Below are 21,654 nucleotides of genomic sequence, written 5' to 3' on the forward strand. Positions count from 1 at the left end.
TTTGTTTACATTTTCTAATTTTGACTTTCTGCTTTTTTACTTTTTAGTTTTTTAACATTATTTTTATGCCTAAACAAATTCTATTCCTGTCTCTTTTTTGTTATATGATAAATATTTACATTTAAACTTAATTGAATATCAATATTAAACACTTCAGTTAATAAAATGAAAAATTAGATTGAATTTTTTAAATTAATATTTTCAAAGTAATAATAATGAATTCAAAATCGACGTTTCTACTAATATATGCAATCGTGTTAATTATGAAGATTTAATAGTAATCATCACTAGATTTTTATTAATGAAGAAAAATCAATAACTGAATATTTTATACATTTTTAATAACAATTTTTTTGTTGTACATAATCAATTATTATTAGATTAAGTAAATTATATTTAATGTGCTTATAAATAAATTCAGTTGAGAATTAAACGATATATTAAAGTACCCTTTATTAATAATAGTCTTTAATTTTTCCAACTATTTTTATTATAAAGCTAATGATTCTTAATGATTCTTAGTTTCTGGATCTATCAGTCAATAATCAAGAAATTCTAGTCTTATCTATCTCTTACAAGTTAGTCGATTTCTCTTAAATTCGATAAAAATTGCATTCCTCATAAGAAAGAGAGATAAAAGTCTCTTTTGTAGACTTTGGATTAGAGAAATACAAAGAGAAGTTAAGCTCTAACTAGTTGTCGTGTAGCATCTAGGAGAAAGTTACTTGGACCACATAATACATCACTTCAAGTTCAAAATTCCTCTCGATTAGCATAAAGTCTACATGTTTTTTTATTTTATTTTATTATTATTTAAATTAACCGAATTTAATCTTACTCTACCAAGTTTTATCTTTATGTTTTGCATTTTGCATTTTTTGAATGATTGAATAAATTAATGACACTAAAAATATATTTGTTTACACAAAAATAGTTTTTTGACTATCTAAATGCCAAAATGTACTGACATTAATTCATTTATTAAAAGATTATTCAATAAAAAATACATTTAAATATAAGTTATACATGATAAATAAAATCCCTATGAAATCCTATCTTAATCCCCATTAAAGACTCTTATCACTTTAAAGCCCATCAAATGAATATGCAGTTGTCTAACTAATCAATTATTTTGTAATTAAAAAAAAATAATTTAAATATAAAATATTGATTTAAAAAATAAAACTACTGTATAAATAATGTAAATTTAAAATTAAAATAATGTAATTAAACTCTTTTCAGTTTTTAATTTCAGATATAGAATAAAAACTTCATATGCTACTTCTTAAACAACTGATTTTTAAAGTAAATATAAATGTATAATTTAATTTTATAAAGTTAATTAATACATTAGTGATATTATAAAAGTATTTTTACTAATTAAAAATACACTAGATATGAAAATATTCTATACGCACCTGTTATTGATTACAAGAGAATGTTTTATACAAGTCACTTTTTATCAAAGTGCATCAAGCTAAAATAATTGTATAGTTGAATCTTTATGCATAGAGATTTTACATGAAAGTTAAACCTTTAATTATTCGGTTCAGTGGCTTGTGGTAAGGACTTCGAAAAGTTCTTAGATTCGAATCTGGTTCAGACTTTCATGATTTTTTATTGGCACTTCAGGTAAGTGATTAGTTCTCTACTTCTCATTCAAGCCAGCTGATCACATTGTACATCAAGACTATAGGCAACGGACGGCAGGTATATAGCCCTCAAGGCACTAACCCTTTTCTTAAAATGTTCAGTTGCTATATTCAATTAACAACGTTTAAATATATTTTACAAATAAAAATCTCAATGGAATTTTATGCTTTTTTTCTTCTATTCATTTATATAAATTTGAAGAATAGTTATAAAATTTATTAGAGAAGAAATTAAGAAGTATTTAGAATCAAATGTCTTTTCCTAAAGAAGGAAACGACTTCCTATTTTAAAATAACAACTTCCAAACCTTCTTGAAGGTTTGGAAGCTGTTGTTAGTATATTAATGTGCAAGTATTTCAATAATTTTTGATTCAGGTAAAAGAAAAAGTTTTATAATAATTATATGAACAGAAAATTATCTTTCATAATATGTAAACAATTTAATAAAAATATATGAAAAAACCGTCATAATCTTTTTCAAACATTACTATAGTTTTTAGTATATTTTTTATGTGGAGAAAAATTGTAATCACAATTAAAACAGCATAAATATGAAAATGCAGAGAAAATAAACATTTGAAATTCTGAAATATTAAAAAAGATTTGAGAAATGCATAATTATACTTATCTTAAGTCTCACAAACAACAATTTAGATATAGATTTAAACTTCAGGCATTACGCAAGGCAAGAAATTTGATGAAGTACTAAAATAGTGGATTGAGAAAAAATGAAAATGTCAAAAAAGATATGAAAACGATTTTTCAGAGGATTTAGAAAGCTAAAGAAAAAATTAAAAAGATAAATAAGAAATAAGAAAAAGAAACATAAAAGTAATTCGGAAATATATAAATAGTATAAAGTAATTAGATAATTACGTAAATGTTAAAAAACGTATTAAAATGTTGTGCCAATTGTGTGGCAGTGTTGATGATTAATAACGATTTCAATAAAATTAATTAATAAAAAGCATCTGCTAATTCAAAAAATTAAAAAATAAGAAATAAATATAGTTCTTTATAAGAGTTAAATTAGTACATAACGATCAATGCATTAAGTCAATAAAAATTCTTTAAATTATTTGGATAATTTTAAAAATAAATAAATGATTGTTACACTATATGGAATAACGATGTAACTCATGCTATTCCACGTTTTTGTACGTTAAGGGATATTAAAGTATGTCAGATAGCTTGTTTTCAAAACTATTTGGCACGCTGTACATCACCATAAGACAGATGTGGAAGGATATCTCATGATACACAGAGTAAGTTTTGGTTTTACTCAATATTTTATAATAAATTTTAGCTACTTTTATTTGTACGATTAGAAAACTGCGAGTGCATTTAATTATATTAAGACAATAATTAAATATAAAAACTTTCCATAAATTTATTTCTTCTTCATGTTTATAATTTACCCATAAATTGAAGGAAATCAATATCTAAATATTTTGTGATAGAGCAAAAATTTTATTTACAAAATACAGTTAAAACGAAGGGAGGAAAAAAAATCTATTTTCAGATTTTAAAAACGAGGAAAGTATTAAAAGATACTTTAAATTCGAAAAAGTAGTAGGATAGAGCTTTAGAACATGAATTTCTAAGAATTTACATTTTTTAAAATACAATTTTATTATTTTTTTAAAAATAATTTCAAACATTTATTATTATAAAAATTAGAATGAAAATAGCATTGTTTTAAAAACAAATATGAATAATCTAATCTGGTAATCTTCTGTAATTATTTTTATTAAGTTCTAGTTAATATACTTATAAATTCTAAAAAATAAACAATTATAATTATTTCCATAGAAAGCAAGAAAATTTGCGTCTTTATTTTATAAAACTGATGCTTAACTATACTGAACACTAGGAGATAACTTTTGATGGAAAATAATTCAAAATGCATGTCTCTTAATAAAAAACCTTTCTTCTTTCCAAAAAAATTTCTTCTTTTAAATTTCTGTTTACATTTTATTATATATTATTATTGTTACCAAATCTGTAGGTTTTTAATTATGGTTTAAACAATAAATTTTATTTTAAACTGGTAACAGGCTAAGAAAATAAAATATATTTTTTGTAAAATTATGGATTATGCTTTTAAAATGTATTTACTTTGTTTATATATATTATATTCTTATACATTTATAACTATGTTAGAAATAAAAAGAATTTTCGTATTTAAATATTTAAAACTTCTCATATTTTTATTTTTCAAATAAAAAAAATTAACTGTCAAAATAAGAAGAAGCTTTAGATTTGAAAATAAATAATGCTTTTCTAAAATATTATTTTTTTTAAATTTTCTATATAATAATTAAAAGCGTAGATAAATAAACAAATTTTTTGAGAATGTTATTCATCGTTCTTATTATGTAATACAAAAACTTTGTTTTTCTTGAATGTTTTTCGTACTTTTCAGAGAAAAATTCATCTAGTTGTCAGTAGAAAAAAAGAACAATAGCAAAACTTTATGAGAACATAAAATAAAATTATAGAAACATATTTTTATAACAACTTTATTTTCCAATTTCATGTCTGTTTATCGAAACAGGAAATACTCCCAACTAAAATAGATTCCTTTTTATTACACTCACAGGATATAGTAATATTGTTAGAAATGTTCAATATTGACTGTTGACATATCGAAAAAATGAGATTACAAAACACATCACAAAAACTTGAACACTTTGTTAGAACCAGAATATAATTTTTCAAATTGTTAGACTGACGTTTGTCTGTTACCCGTTTTATATCGCCTACTATCTTTTCTCAAAGCCGAAGAAACGTTCAATAGAATATATGCTGATTCAATCAAATCTATGCTGTGTTAATTTGTGAGCAAAATAGTTCCTTCTTTTGAAGATTTTCTTTTTCTTTTTTTTTTTTTGTTTTTATAAAGTCATCTTTACATTCTTCTTCGAAAGAACACATTCTCAAATCTATAAATTTACAGATTTCTAAATTTCAATAATGTTTTTTTTTATACATTAGTTCAAATCAAACTTTAACAGTAAAATAAAAATAAAAAGCTATTTTTCCACGTCAATAGCATGAGAGATTCTTTCCACGTGTTTGTGTGATAATTGAGATAATCGATATCTTTTACCCAGAGCAAATGTTTCAGTTTGTTGTAAACAAGTCTTCTTCTCCCTTGCAAGTAATCTTTTACTTCTATTTTTGTGTAATAAAAGAAATATGATTATGTTTATATAACTCGGAATCTTTTTAAAGTATAAGTAACCATTATCATAATTTGAATCATAAATATCAACAATTATAATCATCGTTATTTGTTATTATTTTTCTTAAATTTCTTATTTAATCAATATTAGACAAAACATTAAATTCAATAGTTTTTCTTCAATAACTCTTTTCAACAATACCCTGCATTTCTTTTTTTTTGTTTTTTTTTTTGTTCTTTTTTAAAAAAGGACAAAACTTGTTTTTGTTCATTTAGCCAATTCGCGCTATAACAATAATGACTTTCCAATGGCTCCTTCTTAACAACTTTTGCTGTCTATCTGGCTCTTCTCTCTTGATCGTAATGATCCTTTGCACCTTTATTGATTGATTGAGATGAGGTCATGGCAGATGTAGCAAATTCCCGACACGTTATTTTACTTTTTTTAGTTGGCAATTAGAAATAATTCATTAAGCCATTTCTTTCTCAGCTAATTAAAGTTTCTTCTGTTAGAAAATGTTCTGTGTTTGTAGTTGGAGTATCAAATAACAATCTACGCATTCTGACATCACAAGTTGACCTAGATGTGGTATTTTTGGATATCTCTAACATTTCTTTGTTAGTAACGTCTGCTCCACAGTTCTCCGAATCCAAAGATCTTGTCGATGTTGTTAAGCATCGTATATTCATAGTTAATGAAGTTTTAGGTGATAATTCACTATTTGCTTCTTCTTTTGGTGCCTGGTTCGTAAATACATACAAAACAGTAAGATTCTAACAATATATAATAGTTTAAAATGAAAAAATATATATTTAAATACAATATAATAAATATAATTTTATACTTTTATAGTTTAAAATACTTCTAGTCTTATAAACCAACTGTATATTGTATATGGTTTTGGAACTATTTATATCTACGATAACTACATTTAAAAAATTATAAAATTAAAGAAAATTAATTGATTCCTTTATGTATTTTTAATACACTGTTTAAAAGTGATCTTGTAAATATTTGTAAAATTTATGTAAATAAAAAAATAAATTTGGAGTATACATTTTTACTTCGATAAATTTGTTTTTTACATTTTAAAATATTTATAATTATTTCAAGAATAATTTATTAAAAAAATATAATTTATATAATCGTTCTTTATTTTTATTTATACAATAATTTTTCATTTCATTAAAAAAAACAGTTTTTAGAGTAATAATAATGTATTTGAAATCTATAGATATAGATTTTTATGAGGAAAGGAAAAATAAAAATAAAACAAGTCTGGAAGAAAAAGAAACGAGGAGAGAAAAGAAAATAACAAAGAAAACAACCAGCAAAAGATAGCAACAATGGACGAAAGAAAAAGAAAAAAGAAAGCTACGAATAGCATGAACTTAAAAGAAAATATATTTATGAATTGTTAAATGAACAGTATATTTTTACTTATTTATTAAAATACATTCTAGTTTTTATTTAATTATTTTGAATGATTAAAAAAAATAAATAAAATTACTCTGTACTAGTTACTTCTACACTTATAAATTCTGGTTATCTAAAATATATTTATATAAATCTATTACTGTATTAACTCTTATTAAATTGCTACATCTATTCGAAAACAATGTATTTATTAATGATATCCGGTAAGAAATATATCTATTAATCATGCAAATATTCAGTATTATATTCAGAATGATATTCAATTACGAAACACGAAGAATAATAGTGGTTCAGAGAATTTAAATATAATTATTCTCCACGAAATAGCTACTAAATATATAACGGGAAGAGCTTTGATAATGTTATCTGACAATTTCATAACTTTCACTACCGAAGGAGAATACGTCCTTCAGTATAACATACACAAAGTACCCTATAAACCTTGCCAATTCTAGATGTTTGCATTAGTATAAACATGTAATTTAATAAAATATGATAAAAGTTTAAGTGTAGGACATAGTAGCTAAGTTCTAATTTTGATGTTTATAATTATATACATAACAAAATATTAATATTAATAACATGATTTACTTCAAAAATTAAACTAGTTAACCATAGATAAAAAATCATATATAAACATTGAAGAGTTGAACAGAATGTAAAGTCCAAATAATGTTATTTGAATAGTTTGAAACAAATACTTAGTTGTATTTTTGAATATAGAGTATCTAAAGAACGAGATTTTTTAAAAAATTAAATATTTTATAAAATATTAACGTACGTTTTTCTGAAAGCTATCTTCGTATTTGTTTCTTTTCAATATGTCAGGACAATCTGCATCTGCATGAGGATCCACGTATCTTCTTCTAGTAGCCAACCTTTCGCAAACAGCTTCTTCGCCTTAAAAAGAAAGAAAATAGAAAAACAAAAGTTCTAAATGGATCTATTGAATCGTTAAGAAAATGAAAGCAACATTGAAACATTTATCATAAGTATACATTTTGAAAAACGACAAATAGCTATAATTACCAATCACTTGTTCAAATTAATACAAATGAGCATTGATCTGAGTAAACTTTTTACTTTTTTTGTTCAACAACATTCAAAGATATTGATTTCTGGCAACATTCAATAGTTCAAGTAATAAAATGATGGCAAAATGCCAAATCTCTTTAAGAAATGTGAAGTCAATTTGATATTATGTATTTTATGACTCCAAATACAAGCCACATACACCTCATCTATTCTAGAAAATTTCATTCAATAAAATAGAGTTTTAATGTTAAGCAATGTTAACAAATAAATACACATTGAATTAATTTTCTACGTGTTTCAAATTATGTAAAAATACATGAAAATGTTTTGTGATTATTCATTTTAAATCGTATTTATGTACAATTTTCAAATTAATTAAATTATATAAATTTTTCAATTTTAAAAATTTTTTTAGCGTATAGAAACTCAATTTTCACTCATTATTGAATTCACTCATTTATTCAATTGATATTTCTATATTATAACATATACTAAGCTAATTATAGTAAGAAAATTGTTCTTAATTATTAATTAACGTAATTAATTAATTAGTGCGAGATCACATTAATTTGATACTTTGTTATGATCTTATAAACTTGCTAACGTTTTGAAATTTTTCTAATGTTTTATAACTAAGATTCATACATTTTATATTTACTAATTAAAAACTATATTTATTAATTACAACATTTAAAGTAAACTCCAATTACGTTTTAATTAGGTATTTAAATTTAAAATATGTCACAGTTGAATTTTTAAAATACTTACTCCATTCACAAGTATCATAATATTGTTTCTGTGATGAAAAACTAACTCCTGGTTCATCTAATCTATGCTGCCGCTTCTCCATCTAAAATATTAAAAGATAAAAGAATTATTAAAGTAGATTTAAATGATATACTATGCCTGTCAGTTAATCAAACATTCTATATTTTAATATTAAATTTTAAGAGACATATATAGGTTGGCAAAAGTAAGTTAACTCTTATGAGTAACCAAATTGAAAAAATACATCTCATTCGCTTTATTGGAAGAAACTGATATTTATCTTGGTTAACTGTCTTGGTCCACCCTGTACATAAGTAATTACAGTGCTTTGTCTTACATATTAAACATATTTATTAACTAATATTAATATAAAAATTTAAATAGAGTTAAAATTAAGTTTGAACTTTAAATTAGCATTAAGATGTTTGACAATAAAGAAATTTTTGTATAAAATAAATGCGAAGATTCAGTTAAAAATATGATATAACGTTAAAATACTGATTGCAGTAGTAATTTTGATAAATCACATTAATTATCAAACGAAAAGAAACAACCTACATTATTTGATTTATTAAAAAATTCTGATTCTTTAAAAGTATGAACAAATAAACAATGTTTAAGGTAAAAAGAAAACTTAAAATTATAATAAAAATACACTTTTGAAGTTTAAATAATTTATAATAAATTATAAATTATTTCAACTTTAAAAGTGAGAACTATATAAACATAATTAGTATAATTAACGAAACAACAAATAAGTATTAAATAAAGTTTTTAATTTAATTACTATTTGTATTTAAAAAGTATCATCAATATAAAAATTTACATTAAACTAACTTTTATCTTTTAGAAATTTTATTAATTTAGTTTATAATAACAAAAGATGTTAAGTATTAATTAACGAACTTATTTAAACCATGTAACATTAAAATTTTAATTAAAAACTTGTGCTTATAAGATAAATATTTTATATTTAAAAAGCAACATTAAAACAATATCTTGTATAAATTTTTATTTTATAATATTTTAGATATACAAGAAATTTTAGGTATAATTTTATGGTAGTTATATTATTACATAGTTACAAAATTTATTTTTTTTTATTAACGTAAAATAAATTACATTAATAAAAAAATAAATTTTATATTAATTAATTAAAAGTATTTGAATTTCAAGTTAAATAATTTTTCGTAAACAAATAAAAAATATAATTTGTAAGAAAATTTTTAAAAAATATACAATTTCTAATATTAATGAACATAAATACTTAAATATACAACAAAAAATAAGTAAAAAGTTTGAATTTTAAATTTGTAAACACTTTTTTTTATTTAAAGTTGATTAAATAAATTTAGAACTTTGACAATTTATTAAGGGAATTTGTAAAAAATGTTTAGAATAACTTTATATATATATAAAACTACATTCTTGTTCTTAATGAAGTATAGGTATGAGAATTTTTTCACAAATAGAATAAAGAGCTTCTTTAGAAAATTTAACCGAATAAACACCGAAGTGTTGAATGAAGTGGTAATACTGGAATGTCATGTCATATGGAATTAAGGAGGAGAAAAAACTTAACGAAATTGGATGTTTCTAAAAAAAGTGAAAGGTTGTTTTGTTGGTTAAAAAAAAGGCAGATCAATTAGACATAAATCATACCTCTGCACTTATAAGCTGTTGTCTCTAATTGTAGTGCAAGAATTGATTGTGAATACGTTTATTGATTGATATAATATTTTTCTAGGTAGTGTGATTGATCGAAAATTGATAAGATTGTTAAATTTCATGCTGTCAATAAAAAGTTATTCCAATATTAGTATGATCATTCAGAAAATGAGCAACAACAATAATTATAATGTCAAACGAATACGTTATTTTTTATCATAATTATTTAATTAACAACCATTCACATTATAAAAAAAACTTTAATTTATAAACAGTTTCTTCCACTTGCATTAAATTATCATGTATTTAATCACAGTTATGAATTTTAGAAAGTTTTTCTTCTTTAACTAATGTAACCAGTTGCTTTTTTAAGCACATGTTATAAACTATTTAAATTTATTCTATTCTAATAGGTTATACAAGCTAACAATATATTATTGATCATATGTCAAAATTATTCACTCGATTTATCATATCTGGTTACTTTATATTGAGTGTTTGAAAATCCGATGAGATTAATGCGAATTATCTTGTCAAACCGCTGTCTTCTCAAATGACTTATCTTAATCTTAAATTTTGTTAAAATTCAATAGCAACTTTTTTGAAAAAAATGGTATTTTCATCTTCAATTTTATCATCATAAAAACCATATCCAATTAAATTTCTACTGAATAAAAGTTATGCATAACTTATATGTAATATATTACTTAATGTCTACCATAAATCAAAAAATGAAGCAACCTGACTTATAAAATCAGTGTAGCGATACGATCTGAATCGAATCTATGACAACTGAGTGTGATAAATGATCATCACGTATTTCATGGGAAAGTATTAGATCCAAAGAACTTATAAAGCTCTTATCAAATTGTAGATCCCTTTTTAGATTTTCTTTAATCTCAAAACAGAAAATAACATTTGTATAGTTTGTGTTATAAAAATACGGATATTATTATGTACATTTATGTAATTATCCAATGCATCTAATATTTACATTGTAGAAAATAATTAATTGATTTCTTAAATAATTAATCACTTTATAACTTTATTAATAATGTATACATGTTTAATTGATATATCAACCAATTAAACATTACATTTGTAATAATACAAGATAATATTTAATATATTATTATACTTAACTTTCGTCAAATGCAAGAATCTTGTAGAACTCCTTTATACAAATCACATTATTCTAAGTAAACTTTTAAGAAATCTTTTAAAGGTAAAATATTGAGCTACACAAGCTGGACAACTTGGATTACGTTGTCATAGAGATCCGATACTTAAGAGATGAATCCAAGAGAAACAAACTTTATTAGCTACTCTTGCAATTACTGGAATCAGACAAACGATGTTTTCGGCTTCAACTTGTTTCGAATATATCCCTCCATTCGGGAATTAAGGACTATTTCAGAAGATTCCCGAATGGGAAAACTTGCAAAACAAAGAAAGAAAGAAAAGTAAGAAACAACATCGATAATCGAATCTGAAAACTATTTTTCTGAATTGCGTTTCTTGTCTCACTTTAGCATTATGTCGTGAGTAATATGAATATAAGATGACAGGATTTTGATATAATACTTAATGATGCAGTAGTCGATCATAGATTTTCGATCCTTTTTTTATTTCCGAGATTATTATTTTTGAAATTATCAGCATTATTTTAAAAAATAGTAACAGCAGATTTATTTATTCTATTAATATATTAATCTTAATTTTGTTTCTTTCATAATATGAAATGTATTCTACTGTATTATAAAGTTGAATTTTTGAATGAAATGTGAAAATAAAAGAATTAAATTTATTAATTTTACATCATTTATATTTTATGAATAATTTTTAACCTTTGCCTGGAGAAATTTTTTAAAACATTTGATCCAAAAGATTCAAAAACATTGAAATTTTTGAAGATTTTTGAATGCCATCGATCCACCTATAATAAATTATAATCTTCAAAAAGACAGAAATAAATCATGTTCTATATCTTTAATGAAAATTCTTGCTTCTAATAAATTAAGCACATAATCTATCAGATAAAGCTGTTTAAATTAGAAAAAATAACCTTATATTTTTTTATAGTTGTTTCTCAGCTTAATATAATATTTGTAAAAATAATAATACAGATAAAATTTTAGTTAAGTAAATACTTATTTAATTTAAAAATTTATAATTTAATTTATATCAATATTAATATACACAGTTTATATATTTTTCAAACTATGTTTCTTTGTAAATTAATACAGTAACGATATATTTACCTGATATTTTTGTAGTGGTACTCTTTCCACATGGACATCGTACATGGCTCCAGAGAGAAAATAAGCTTGTCCATCAGAAGTGCACTTTAACTTGTTGTTGACATTCTCCCTAGAACACTGTTCGCTTCCTGAAGATGTTTCTACTCCTTCTAAAAGAACCAGAGACAAAAATTTATAAAATTTTAACTGTATATTTCTTTTTCAACTGTAAACTTTCTGAAAAGTACACCTCCTTGAATTTTACATATACAGTTTTCCTCACATTTAACATATATGAAATTAAATTTGTAACTACAACTTCACTAGAATAAAAATAAAATTAAAAACATTTAATTTAATGAGAGGTTTTAATTTACTGAATAAATAAACAAAAATAATTCGAAAAATTATAGTTTTATATTGAATTGTTATAAAACTTTTAATTAAAATTTAAAGAAAAACTATTTTAATTATGTTTATGCGGAGATATAAACATAAAAGACTTTCCTGCGTTTATGTTACTTTCATTTATATTTATGAAATGTATGAGGAAAAATAAACATATTTTAATTTCTCTATTTTAAATTTTAAAATAAGTAATAAAACGCACATAAAATTACCTGGAGCTCTTCGTCTGGAACATTTTCTTCTTAACACGCATACAATAGCGATATTTACAATTCCAGCCATACCACCAAGTACAGAAGCACCGATCCACCACCAATGAGGTAGAGTGCTGCTGTCATTTCTAGACGAGGTGCTGTCCATTATTGGTGCATCTAACCAAAGGATAAGTCTCTTATAAACAATGTTTTTACAATAAAAATCATTCTGATTGGCTGAAAAGATTAACATCATATTCAAATACCTAATAAAAGATTTCAAGATCTGTATTTTAATAATTAAACGTTGTTATAATAATGTTACTAACGATTAAGGTAGAAATTACTCTTAATTTTTTCTAAAATAAAAATTCTATTATTTAATGCCAAATAAATAGAGAGGTTGCGGCCACGTCGAACGTTCAGCGCCGCCTTCCTGTAAACCTAGAAGTTTGACAATGGCGTTTGGAACGTCGAGCATATTCCACTGACTTTCCAAATGCCATTGTCAAACTTCTAGGCTTACAGGAAGACGACGTTGAACGTCCGAAGTTTTCACGTTGGAAACGTCGGCCGCAACCTCTCTAATTAGTCATTTTGTTAACATTGTAGATATTGTAGTAATTAAATATTTAAAAGATTTTTTTATTGAAAATAATGATTAAACTTTAAATTTCTAAGAAATAAAGTTAGCATTGTTATTAACTTATTCGATTTGGATAAATATCTTATCATAAATTCCATTATAGTGATTAGTGAAAATTATAGCCTACAAAGCAGAGAAATTGGATTATTTAACTTAATAACACACTGCTTTCATAAGTGACAAACTTGATTGTTCTGTACAGTTCACTTTAAAAAAATAGTATTTAAATTATAGTGTTATAAATAGCTTGTTCAAAATAATTAAAGAACATAATAGTATTTAAATTAAAAACTATTTGAGAGCAACATAAAGAATTAAAACTAAGTTTTTATGATGGACTTTTTGAATTCAGTGGTTAAATTTATCATTAATTAAATGTGAAAGATTTAAATATGTGTAAAAATTCGTAAATTTGATTAAAGTAGCATAAACAATTTGATTTTCATTTAAATGTTATACGAATAAAATTTGGTATGCATTATGGTTGAGCTAAAAATACTTTATAATAGTTGATGGCGTTACAATTTTTATTTTAATTAAATCATGTAGATAATATTTATTACGATAAAATAAATAAAAAAATATTAGGTAAAGTAATATCTTATTCTTTTAAGAAAGTTGTATGAAAGCTCATGTACAATTATCACTTATTGGACCTCTCAAAGTGATATATTAAGTAATCCAATTACTACACTTTTCCATACTTTTACCAGTCACCGTCATAGAATTTATAATATACGATATTCGTTCACATCCAACAACTAACAACACTAACTTATGACCTAGAAGTTAAAAGTTTAATCATTATAACGGAACGTTAGTAACCAAGAGCAGAAATGTTAATTGGGGGAATGATGTTACTTATCTTATAGAAATTAGTCAATCAATTTCTATACGTTTCTTTATATTATTAATGAATTTAATTTATAACTCAAGAAACTGTTTACATAATGAATAATATTATTATTTATCTATAAAATGAAATAATTTAATACAAATTTAGTTAAAAATTCAATGCTCTTATCAACAGATAAATGAGCGTGTTTACATTTTGATGAAGAATATATTAATTAAAGTATGTCGATAAAACATTACCAAAATTAATAAATTATGTTTATAGGTTTAAGAATAATCAATACAGTTTTATACAAAATAGCAATAAAAATAATTAATGAATTTTTAAAGGTTAATGAATTTTTCAACCATCCTGTCCAATCTTTTTTATTTTTATGAATAATCTTGTCACGTAATGAGTTCGCGACCCACCAGTTGGAATGTTTATCGTATAGATTACAAAATAAATGTTTTATTTATGCAGTAAATAATATTAATATGTATATTACAGTAATTTAAATATATCATAATATAAATCAAAGATACAAAATAATTACAAAATACAAAGCAACATTAAATTTAAAGCAGTTAATATTATATTATTCAAATACGCTTAATTACCAATTAAAGGTTTGCTTAATATATTTTATTCAATTTACAATTAATGATACAAACTAATTACAAAATGCAACCAATGATAATTTCCGATTATTGAACTGTTTAAAATTTTAAAAAATATACAAATATTTATTTACATTTAATTAAAATGAAATCATTTTAAAATCAACAAAGCATGAATAGATAAACATTAATTCTTTTTTGTATAAAATATTATGTTTAACGCAATTTAAAAACACAAATAATTTGTTTTATATTTAATGAAATGATATTGTATCATTTAATTGAAAAAGTTGAAAATAATTAAATTAAAAATTATATAAAACTCAAAGCCTGATTTATACACAAGAAAACAAGCTACGGCTCAGAGTCTCACGACACGAATGCCTCACTCATCTTTAAAATAAAATTCATGTATTGCCCATTACTTGATGGGAATATATTGTCGTCTTATGTATTATAGTTTAAGACCACAATAAATCTAAATCCGGCTCTCTGTGGTTAGAATTTAAACTTTAAAATTTGTTTTTTATTTTGTAAATTAATTAAAATATAAACGTAATCAAATTTAATAATTTATCGGTGTAATAATAAACATTTCACTTAATATAGTTTAATTTTTTACACCTCACATCAATTTAAAAATTAATTATACAAATTTGAATTAAGCAAAAAACGCAAACAAAATTAGAAAATTCTTTATTTCGCTTTACAATGAATAATATACTAAAAGAATTTTTTATAAGTCAAATTTTTTAGCACTAAGTGTAAAAAGTTGTTTTCAGCTTCTCCTACTTTTATATTATTAGATCTTATATAAAAATTTTAAAAACTTATTTAATACTTTTAAAATAAAAATAATAAAATAACATTTATTTCCAGTCTTTACCAAATATAGTAAGATCAAAATTTCAATTTAAAAATATGATATAATCGGTAAATATTAATATAAATTTATTTACTTCTAATTAAAATATATCCTTGCAAAATTATTCTCGTAAAAGTAGAGAAAAAATTAAGTTTATGGCAAAAAAAAAGAAATTTTCAAACTATCGAATTGCAATAATTCTTACACAAGATATTTGAAATCTAACTAGAATGTAATGAAGGATTTTTCACATCAATCATATCTAAGCAGAACATAACGCCTCCAATAATACCATAAGCCTGTATCGTCGCTACATTTTTTTCCTTATATCCATGAAATACAACTCAAAGAAGCGAAAACAAATTATTGATGAGAATGCCACCAACAGATCTAGTACAATATCTTGTGAAGGAGAAATATGGATTGAATGTAAGTCTATATTGGGACAACTGAAAATACATTCGATCATATGATCTTATTCTTTACTTATTATTGAAGTTTCTTGTATTTCTTTCATAGCATTTCTATTTATTTCATTTATATTAGTTTTTTGGGAGTAAATTCTGTTCTAATTCAATAAAATTTAAAAATTAGTTATAAATTTTAATCTTTGAATATTTAAACTTATATTTTAATTAAAATATATTAAAAACATCGGAACACAAAGTTTGTATAATTACGGGTCTCAGACATAAAGAGAATTTTATTATATCCTGAGGTGTAAATGCGACATTTCTTAGAACAGTTCTCTGAAGATTTTATGATGAAGAAGAAAAGATATAGCACGGTTGTTGCCACTAATGCTTTATTTAGTGGACGAATCTACTAAATTGTTGATTATTGTTACAATAACCCTAGTAAATCTAGATGTTGCACTAAAAATAAGTAGATTACATAAAACGATATTAACTTGTTACGTGTACATTGTACAGTACATGATAATACGTGTATACAAGGTCTCTACTGTAGTTTCATAAATAAAAATGGTTTTAAAACTTTTATTTTTAAATTACTCAATGTAGTATGAATTATTTTAAAAATGTGTTTATTTATAGTTTATTTTATGCATTGATTTTGTAAAAATTTATGTGATTAAAATTTAAAACAGATAAAATCTAGTTTTTAAATTTTATCTATTATTGTAAAATGTTATAAAATATTATAACATATTATTATTCGAAGTTATCTTGAAATTTAATATGATATTAAGAAAATTTGTTAAATAAGTAGTTCTTTTCTCGGAAAAAACGCATGAAATATGTTTAGAATGGTATAAAAAATTTACTGCTTCATAAAATGATAGTGTCTTTTCTAACTAAATGCAGTAAATTATATATTTAAAAAATAAATTTTGATTTATTTAAAATTTATAATCATACAGCTCTGTTTCAAAGAATTTAATAAATATATGATATGTATTGGATTATATTTTCTCTTAATAACCTTTAATATAAAGGATATCTCAAAAGTCAGTTAACTATTGTAAAGACTAGCGTGTTACACATTTTTTATAGCGCTTCCACCAATTTAAAAAATGAGTTACGAGTTATTTAAATCAGTTTATTATTTAATTCACATATTTAATATGAGAAATATATACAAAATATAATTAACTGACTTTACAATCATGTATTCATACTTTGTATGCAAGATTTTTTTTTCAATGAAAAATCCGGATATAACATTAATATTATATGATTATTACAATCAATGTAAAAGATCGAGGAAATATATATAAAATCTTTTCTAAAAGTTACATCAATTATATATATATATATAAACTGTTAGAAAGAATTTTAAACTTTAGAAAGAAGTTAAAACTAAAGGTAAGTTTTACAGTTTAATAATGCTTTGTTTCAAAAAATTTTATATTACAGTTTGTGTATGTTTTATCAAGTTTACCACCTTCTTTATATTGTAAATATTTAATATATTTTATGAAAAATATCTGAAACTTTGGTATTCAATAAAATTCTAGTATAGCATTGTAGGAAAACAAAAAGAAAAAACACTCTGACTAGAAAACATTCTACCTGATTTTAAATATTATATATAAATTCACGTGGAAAAACTTTAAAAAATTAAAAAAAACTGAAATGTTAAGATAAACAATTTCAGCTAAAATCTCCGTTCAAAAAATGTTATATTTTGATAGTTTAAAATTTTTTCTGAAGTTTATTCTTCAACTTTTCTATATATAAGATTATGAGTTACATATAAAATATATTTTTGTTTAATTTTTTAAAAACAGAAATGACATCCAGTTTCCAAATAGAATTTTACATTTTATAACCATATTTTTATATATGAAAGTATGGACGTAAAACCAAATATGAACACTTTTTTCATGAGAATTCATTTCACAAAATAGATATAATTCGATATAGTTGTTTATAAGAAACTGTAACATCAGTTTTCCATATATTATTTAGTGATGTTTTCCAGTTGAGAAAATAGAAAATGTACAATCTAAGCATTAGATAATTTCAAATTTTAAGATATGTATAGGTTATTATTTTTCTAATTTAACAATATTAACAAATGTTTAACGTTATAATATTAGCATTCGTACATATATTTCATCGCATTTTCTTATATAAATTTTAATTGCAAAATATATATTTTAGTTACATTCGTTGTACTGACAAAAGTAAAGTTTTTTTAATTCTATACAAGTTTGTGGTTGCTTTTTTTAATAAAAATTTTCTTTTTTCTGATTATTTTTATAGAGAAAATTCACCATGATTTAATTTAAGGAGAATGTTTCTTATTGTGAATCGAATCGGAACATATTTGTGAAAAATTTACTAAAAGGCAATGCATAATTCATGTAGTATACCATTGAATTTATTTAAAAGGTTTAACAGGTATGAAAATTTCAAATCATGAAACTATCATAATCATTTATATTTATATATATAAATGTAATGTATCCATTTCTCTATAATTTTAGATATAATACCGAAAGCAATTAAATGTAAGTAATAATAATTTTTTCGGCTGTTTTTGCAATAAGTAACTGAATAAAGTAAAGAACGAGTGAAATATTACGAAGGTAATAAATTTTTTTGGATAAAAATGTGATGTTATTAATTTATCTAATTTAATTAATACTTGCTACTACGTTAGTAAAACAAACAATTTAATGGTTATGACATAATAAAGCAGCATTAGAAAGAGTGACAATAAATCTGAAAACACAGAAATGTTGATTGAGTCACTACAATTATATTGTTTACATTTGCCAGAGCGTGACTCGGCACAGCCTATCAACAAATTTATTAGCACATTTGAATTCAAATAAAATCCTTTTATGATGTTGTATACTGCAAAGTTGGATCACTTTAAATGTTCTAATGATAGTATTCAAAGGAATTTGAATATCTTAGGTATTATTATCTACAAAAGATAATTAGAACCAACAACTTTATATTCACAATAGATCGTTATATAATCGTCTATTAGAAAAATAAATTTTCTAATTTTAATTAATTTTACTATAAATATTATAATAATACTTAATTTAATTTATACGCAATATCATTTAACAGCGTTTATCTCATTAATAATACATTCTTAGTTAAATTTTATATTTATAAATAATTAACGATAAATCACATAACCCCGAATGTATTTATTACTTATTATTAAAATATTTGATGCAAGATGGGATATTTCCATAAATTTATGACACGATATCATATATATTATGATTTCCCTTTTAGGAATTTATTAAGTACAATGAATATCATAAATCAATCAAATCATACTTTAAATATTGAGCCAATAACTATAATTATTATTAATATTATTTTTGACGTTAAATCACGATATAAAATTAAAATTATGTGTAATTTTATTACTCAATTTCATAGATGTTAATTTCAAATACAGTGTAAATATATATATAATGTATATTATAAAAGACCTAAAAATAAAAATATATACCAAATTTTTTAATATATTTAAGGAAATTTAATTAATTTCGATATAGTTTTAAAATTTAGTTATATTTAAAATTTATTAATTCAAATATTTTGATAGCCGAAAGAGGAAATATAAATTTCAAAAACTTTATTTCGATTTGTACAGGAATGTTTAACTTCTCTGCATTTGTACTATACTAACATTCCGTTTACAGTAAATATAAATGACAAGTGACACATTTGTAAATATTGTGTAAAATGATATTCTATTAATAGAAACTCTAACTCTAGAAAATTGAGAAATATTATCAAATTGAAATTTTATTAACATGACAGGAATAAAGTAAACTCATTTCATGTCGATAATTTCATAGTTACGTTTAACAATGTGTTACAAATAATAAAATTTGATTAAATCTTTAAAAATGCTTTATATCGAGTGAAATTCTTTCATTATATTAATAGTTATTTTAAATATTTTAAAACAAATGTAAAAATATTACAAAATTTATAGCAGAAAATTTGGTGATGAATTACAAATTCCTTTAATGTTTTAAAAATTTAAATAATAATAATTAATCATAAAAACAAATTTTTTCTCATAAATTTGTTATTTTCTACCTTAATTATTTTATAAATTTATTTAGAAGCTTAATTAGATAATTTTTATTAATTTTTGCCATTTATTTACTTATATTTGGTTTTTATTGGTAATAAAATTTTTGTTTTCTAGTATAAAATGATGATTTAACAACTTTCTACTGTTCTTTATTACTACTTCATTAAGTTTCAACGATGGTTCAAATGTGATTATCAGATGTTAGGAAGAGTGATATGAAAGCCAGCAAGGCGCCTGACTTTCAGACTCGTACATGCTGGGTTAGTTCCCTCTAGTTACAGCTGAACAGCAATTCTATCGGCATCCCTTCCAATAGGTACCCAGCTCTTGCTATGTTAAAAGATCACATAGCGGAAAGGAACAAGAGAATAGGGAATTCACTCATTCGAAAATAAGATGACATCTCTCTCTCTCTCTCTTTAATTCTGATTGGCAGAACAAAATTATTTATTTTTATTTTCTGTTTTATCACTATGAATCTTATACAATCAAATATGTTTATACTTGAATTTAAAAATAATTACAGTATATTCAATATAAAAGGTTTTTCTTAATAAATGTATTTGTAAATATTACAACATTAACAATTTTAGTATAATGAGTTATTACAATTATATTTAAATACCTTTTTAACTTTTAACATAGAACATCAGGTAAAAGAATAATGAGCTTGATTTTATGTATTTTTAACGAATGATTCAATTTTTCAATCTTAAATCATGCGATTTTAAATATAATGAAGGAGAGTTTAACTTTAAAAACCACTCTAGTGTAAAATTAATTTAAAATCATTAAATAACTACCCATATTAAATTCGTTTAAAATGTATTTAGTTTTTTATTTTTGTTAAAAAAATATATGTATATATGTATTTAGTTTAAACAAAACAGCACGTATGTTTGGCTTCGAGCCATAAATTATTTTTGACATTTTTTTGTTGTTGTTGTTTTATGTTTGAACAGAGATAACTAGAATTTATTTTGTTAATGAAGTGCATTGTTGTATACAGTAATCCATATTTTACGGATAATCACAGCAGTCATTAAATCTAACACAACTAATTAAATTAGTGTTGCAATTAGTTTGAAATAAGAAATGAGCGTTTTATAAAGCAACAATATTCAACTATTGTCGTTAGTCAACGTTAAATTTTAAATTGCTAATGAAGTTATAAACCCGATCTGCAAATGAATGAAAAACAAACTTTTGATACAACTGTTAGAAATCAATGTTGGAACTTTAGAATTAAAAGAATAAAGTAAAAAGGGGGGTCAGTTGTGAAAAATTAAGTCCAATTAAGTAAAGAACGTTGACACAATTGTCTGGAGATTACAGCGCGACACACCAAATACAACTGTAGTGGATAATTTGGACTCGCATCGGTTGACAGTACACGATTCACTAAAGGAACAAAATAGTATCGATTGTAGACCGGAGCACGACCGATGTTTATACAGACACTTGGAAAGGACAGCCGTATAAATCCACCCTGTTCTAATTAGGTTTCCATTCGATTGGATTCGTTGGGGTCTCTACGGATTAAGTTTGTATA

The 21,654-nt window shown here is 23.0% G+C and overlaps 2 protein-coding genes across 2 annotated transcripts in view; both read right to left on the reverse strand.

Annotated features, from left to right (window-relative positions):
- Positions 1–4,195: 4,195 nt before the first annotated feature.
- The window catches only part of LOC136979467 (synaptogenesis protein syg-2-like), a 49,334-nt gene continuing 31,875 nt past the window's right edge, over positions 4,196–21,654 (reverse strand). The window contains exons 11-15 of the mRNA XM_067275476.1: positions 12,610–12,768; positions 12,011–12,159; positions 8,082–8,163; positions 7,060–7,178; positions 4,196–5,581 (exon numbers count right to left, since the gene is read on the reverse strand). Coding sequence (XP_067131577.1) covers positions 5,327–5,581; positions 7,060–7,178; positions 8,082–8,163; positions 12,011–12,159; positions 12,610–12,768 — 764 coding nt within the window. The 3' untranslated portion in view covers positions 4,196–5,326. The remainder of the gene's footprint in view (positions 5,582–7,059; positions 7,179–8,081; positions 8,164–12,010; positions 12,160–12,609; positions 12,769–21,654) is intronic.
- LOC136979549 (synaptogenesis protein syg-2-like) overlaps positions 5,327–21,654 on the reverse strand; it is a 145,892-nt gene continuing 129,564 nt past the window's right edge. Inside the window, exons 12-16 of the mRNA XM_067275552.1 lie at positions 12,610–12,828; positions 12,011–12,159; positions 8,082–8,163; positions 7,060–7,178; positions 5,327–5,614 (exon numbers count right to left, since the gene is read on the reverse strand). Coding sequence (XP_067131653.1) covers positions 5,327–5,614; positions 7,060–7,178; positions 8,082–8,163; positions 12,011–12,159; positions 12,610–12,828 — 857 coding nt within the window. The remainder of the gene's footprint in view (positions 5,615–7,059; positions 7,179–8,081; positions 8,164–12,010; positions 12,160–12,609; positions 12,829–21,654) is intronic.

This window comes from Centruroides vittatus, unplaced genomic scaffold (genome assembly GCF_030686945.1).
Source record: "Centruroides vittatus isolate TY-2023 unplaced genomic scaffold, ASM3068694v2 contig_628, whole genome shotgun sequence".
NCBI classification, from domain to species: domain Eukaryota; kingdom Metazoa; phylum Arthropoda; class Arachnida; order Scorpiones; family Buthidae; genus Centruroides; species Centruroides vittatus.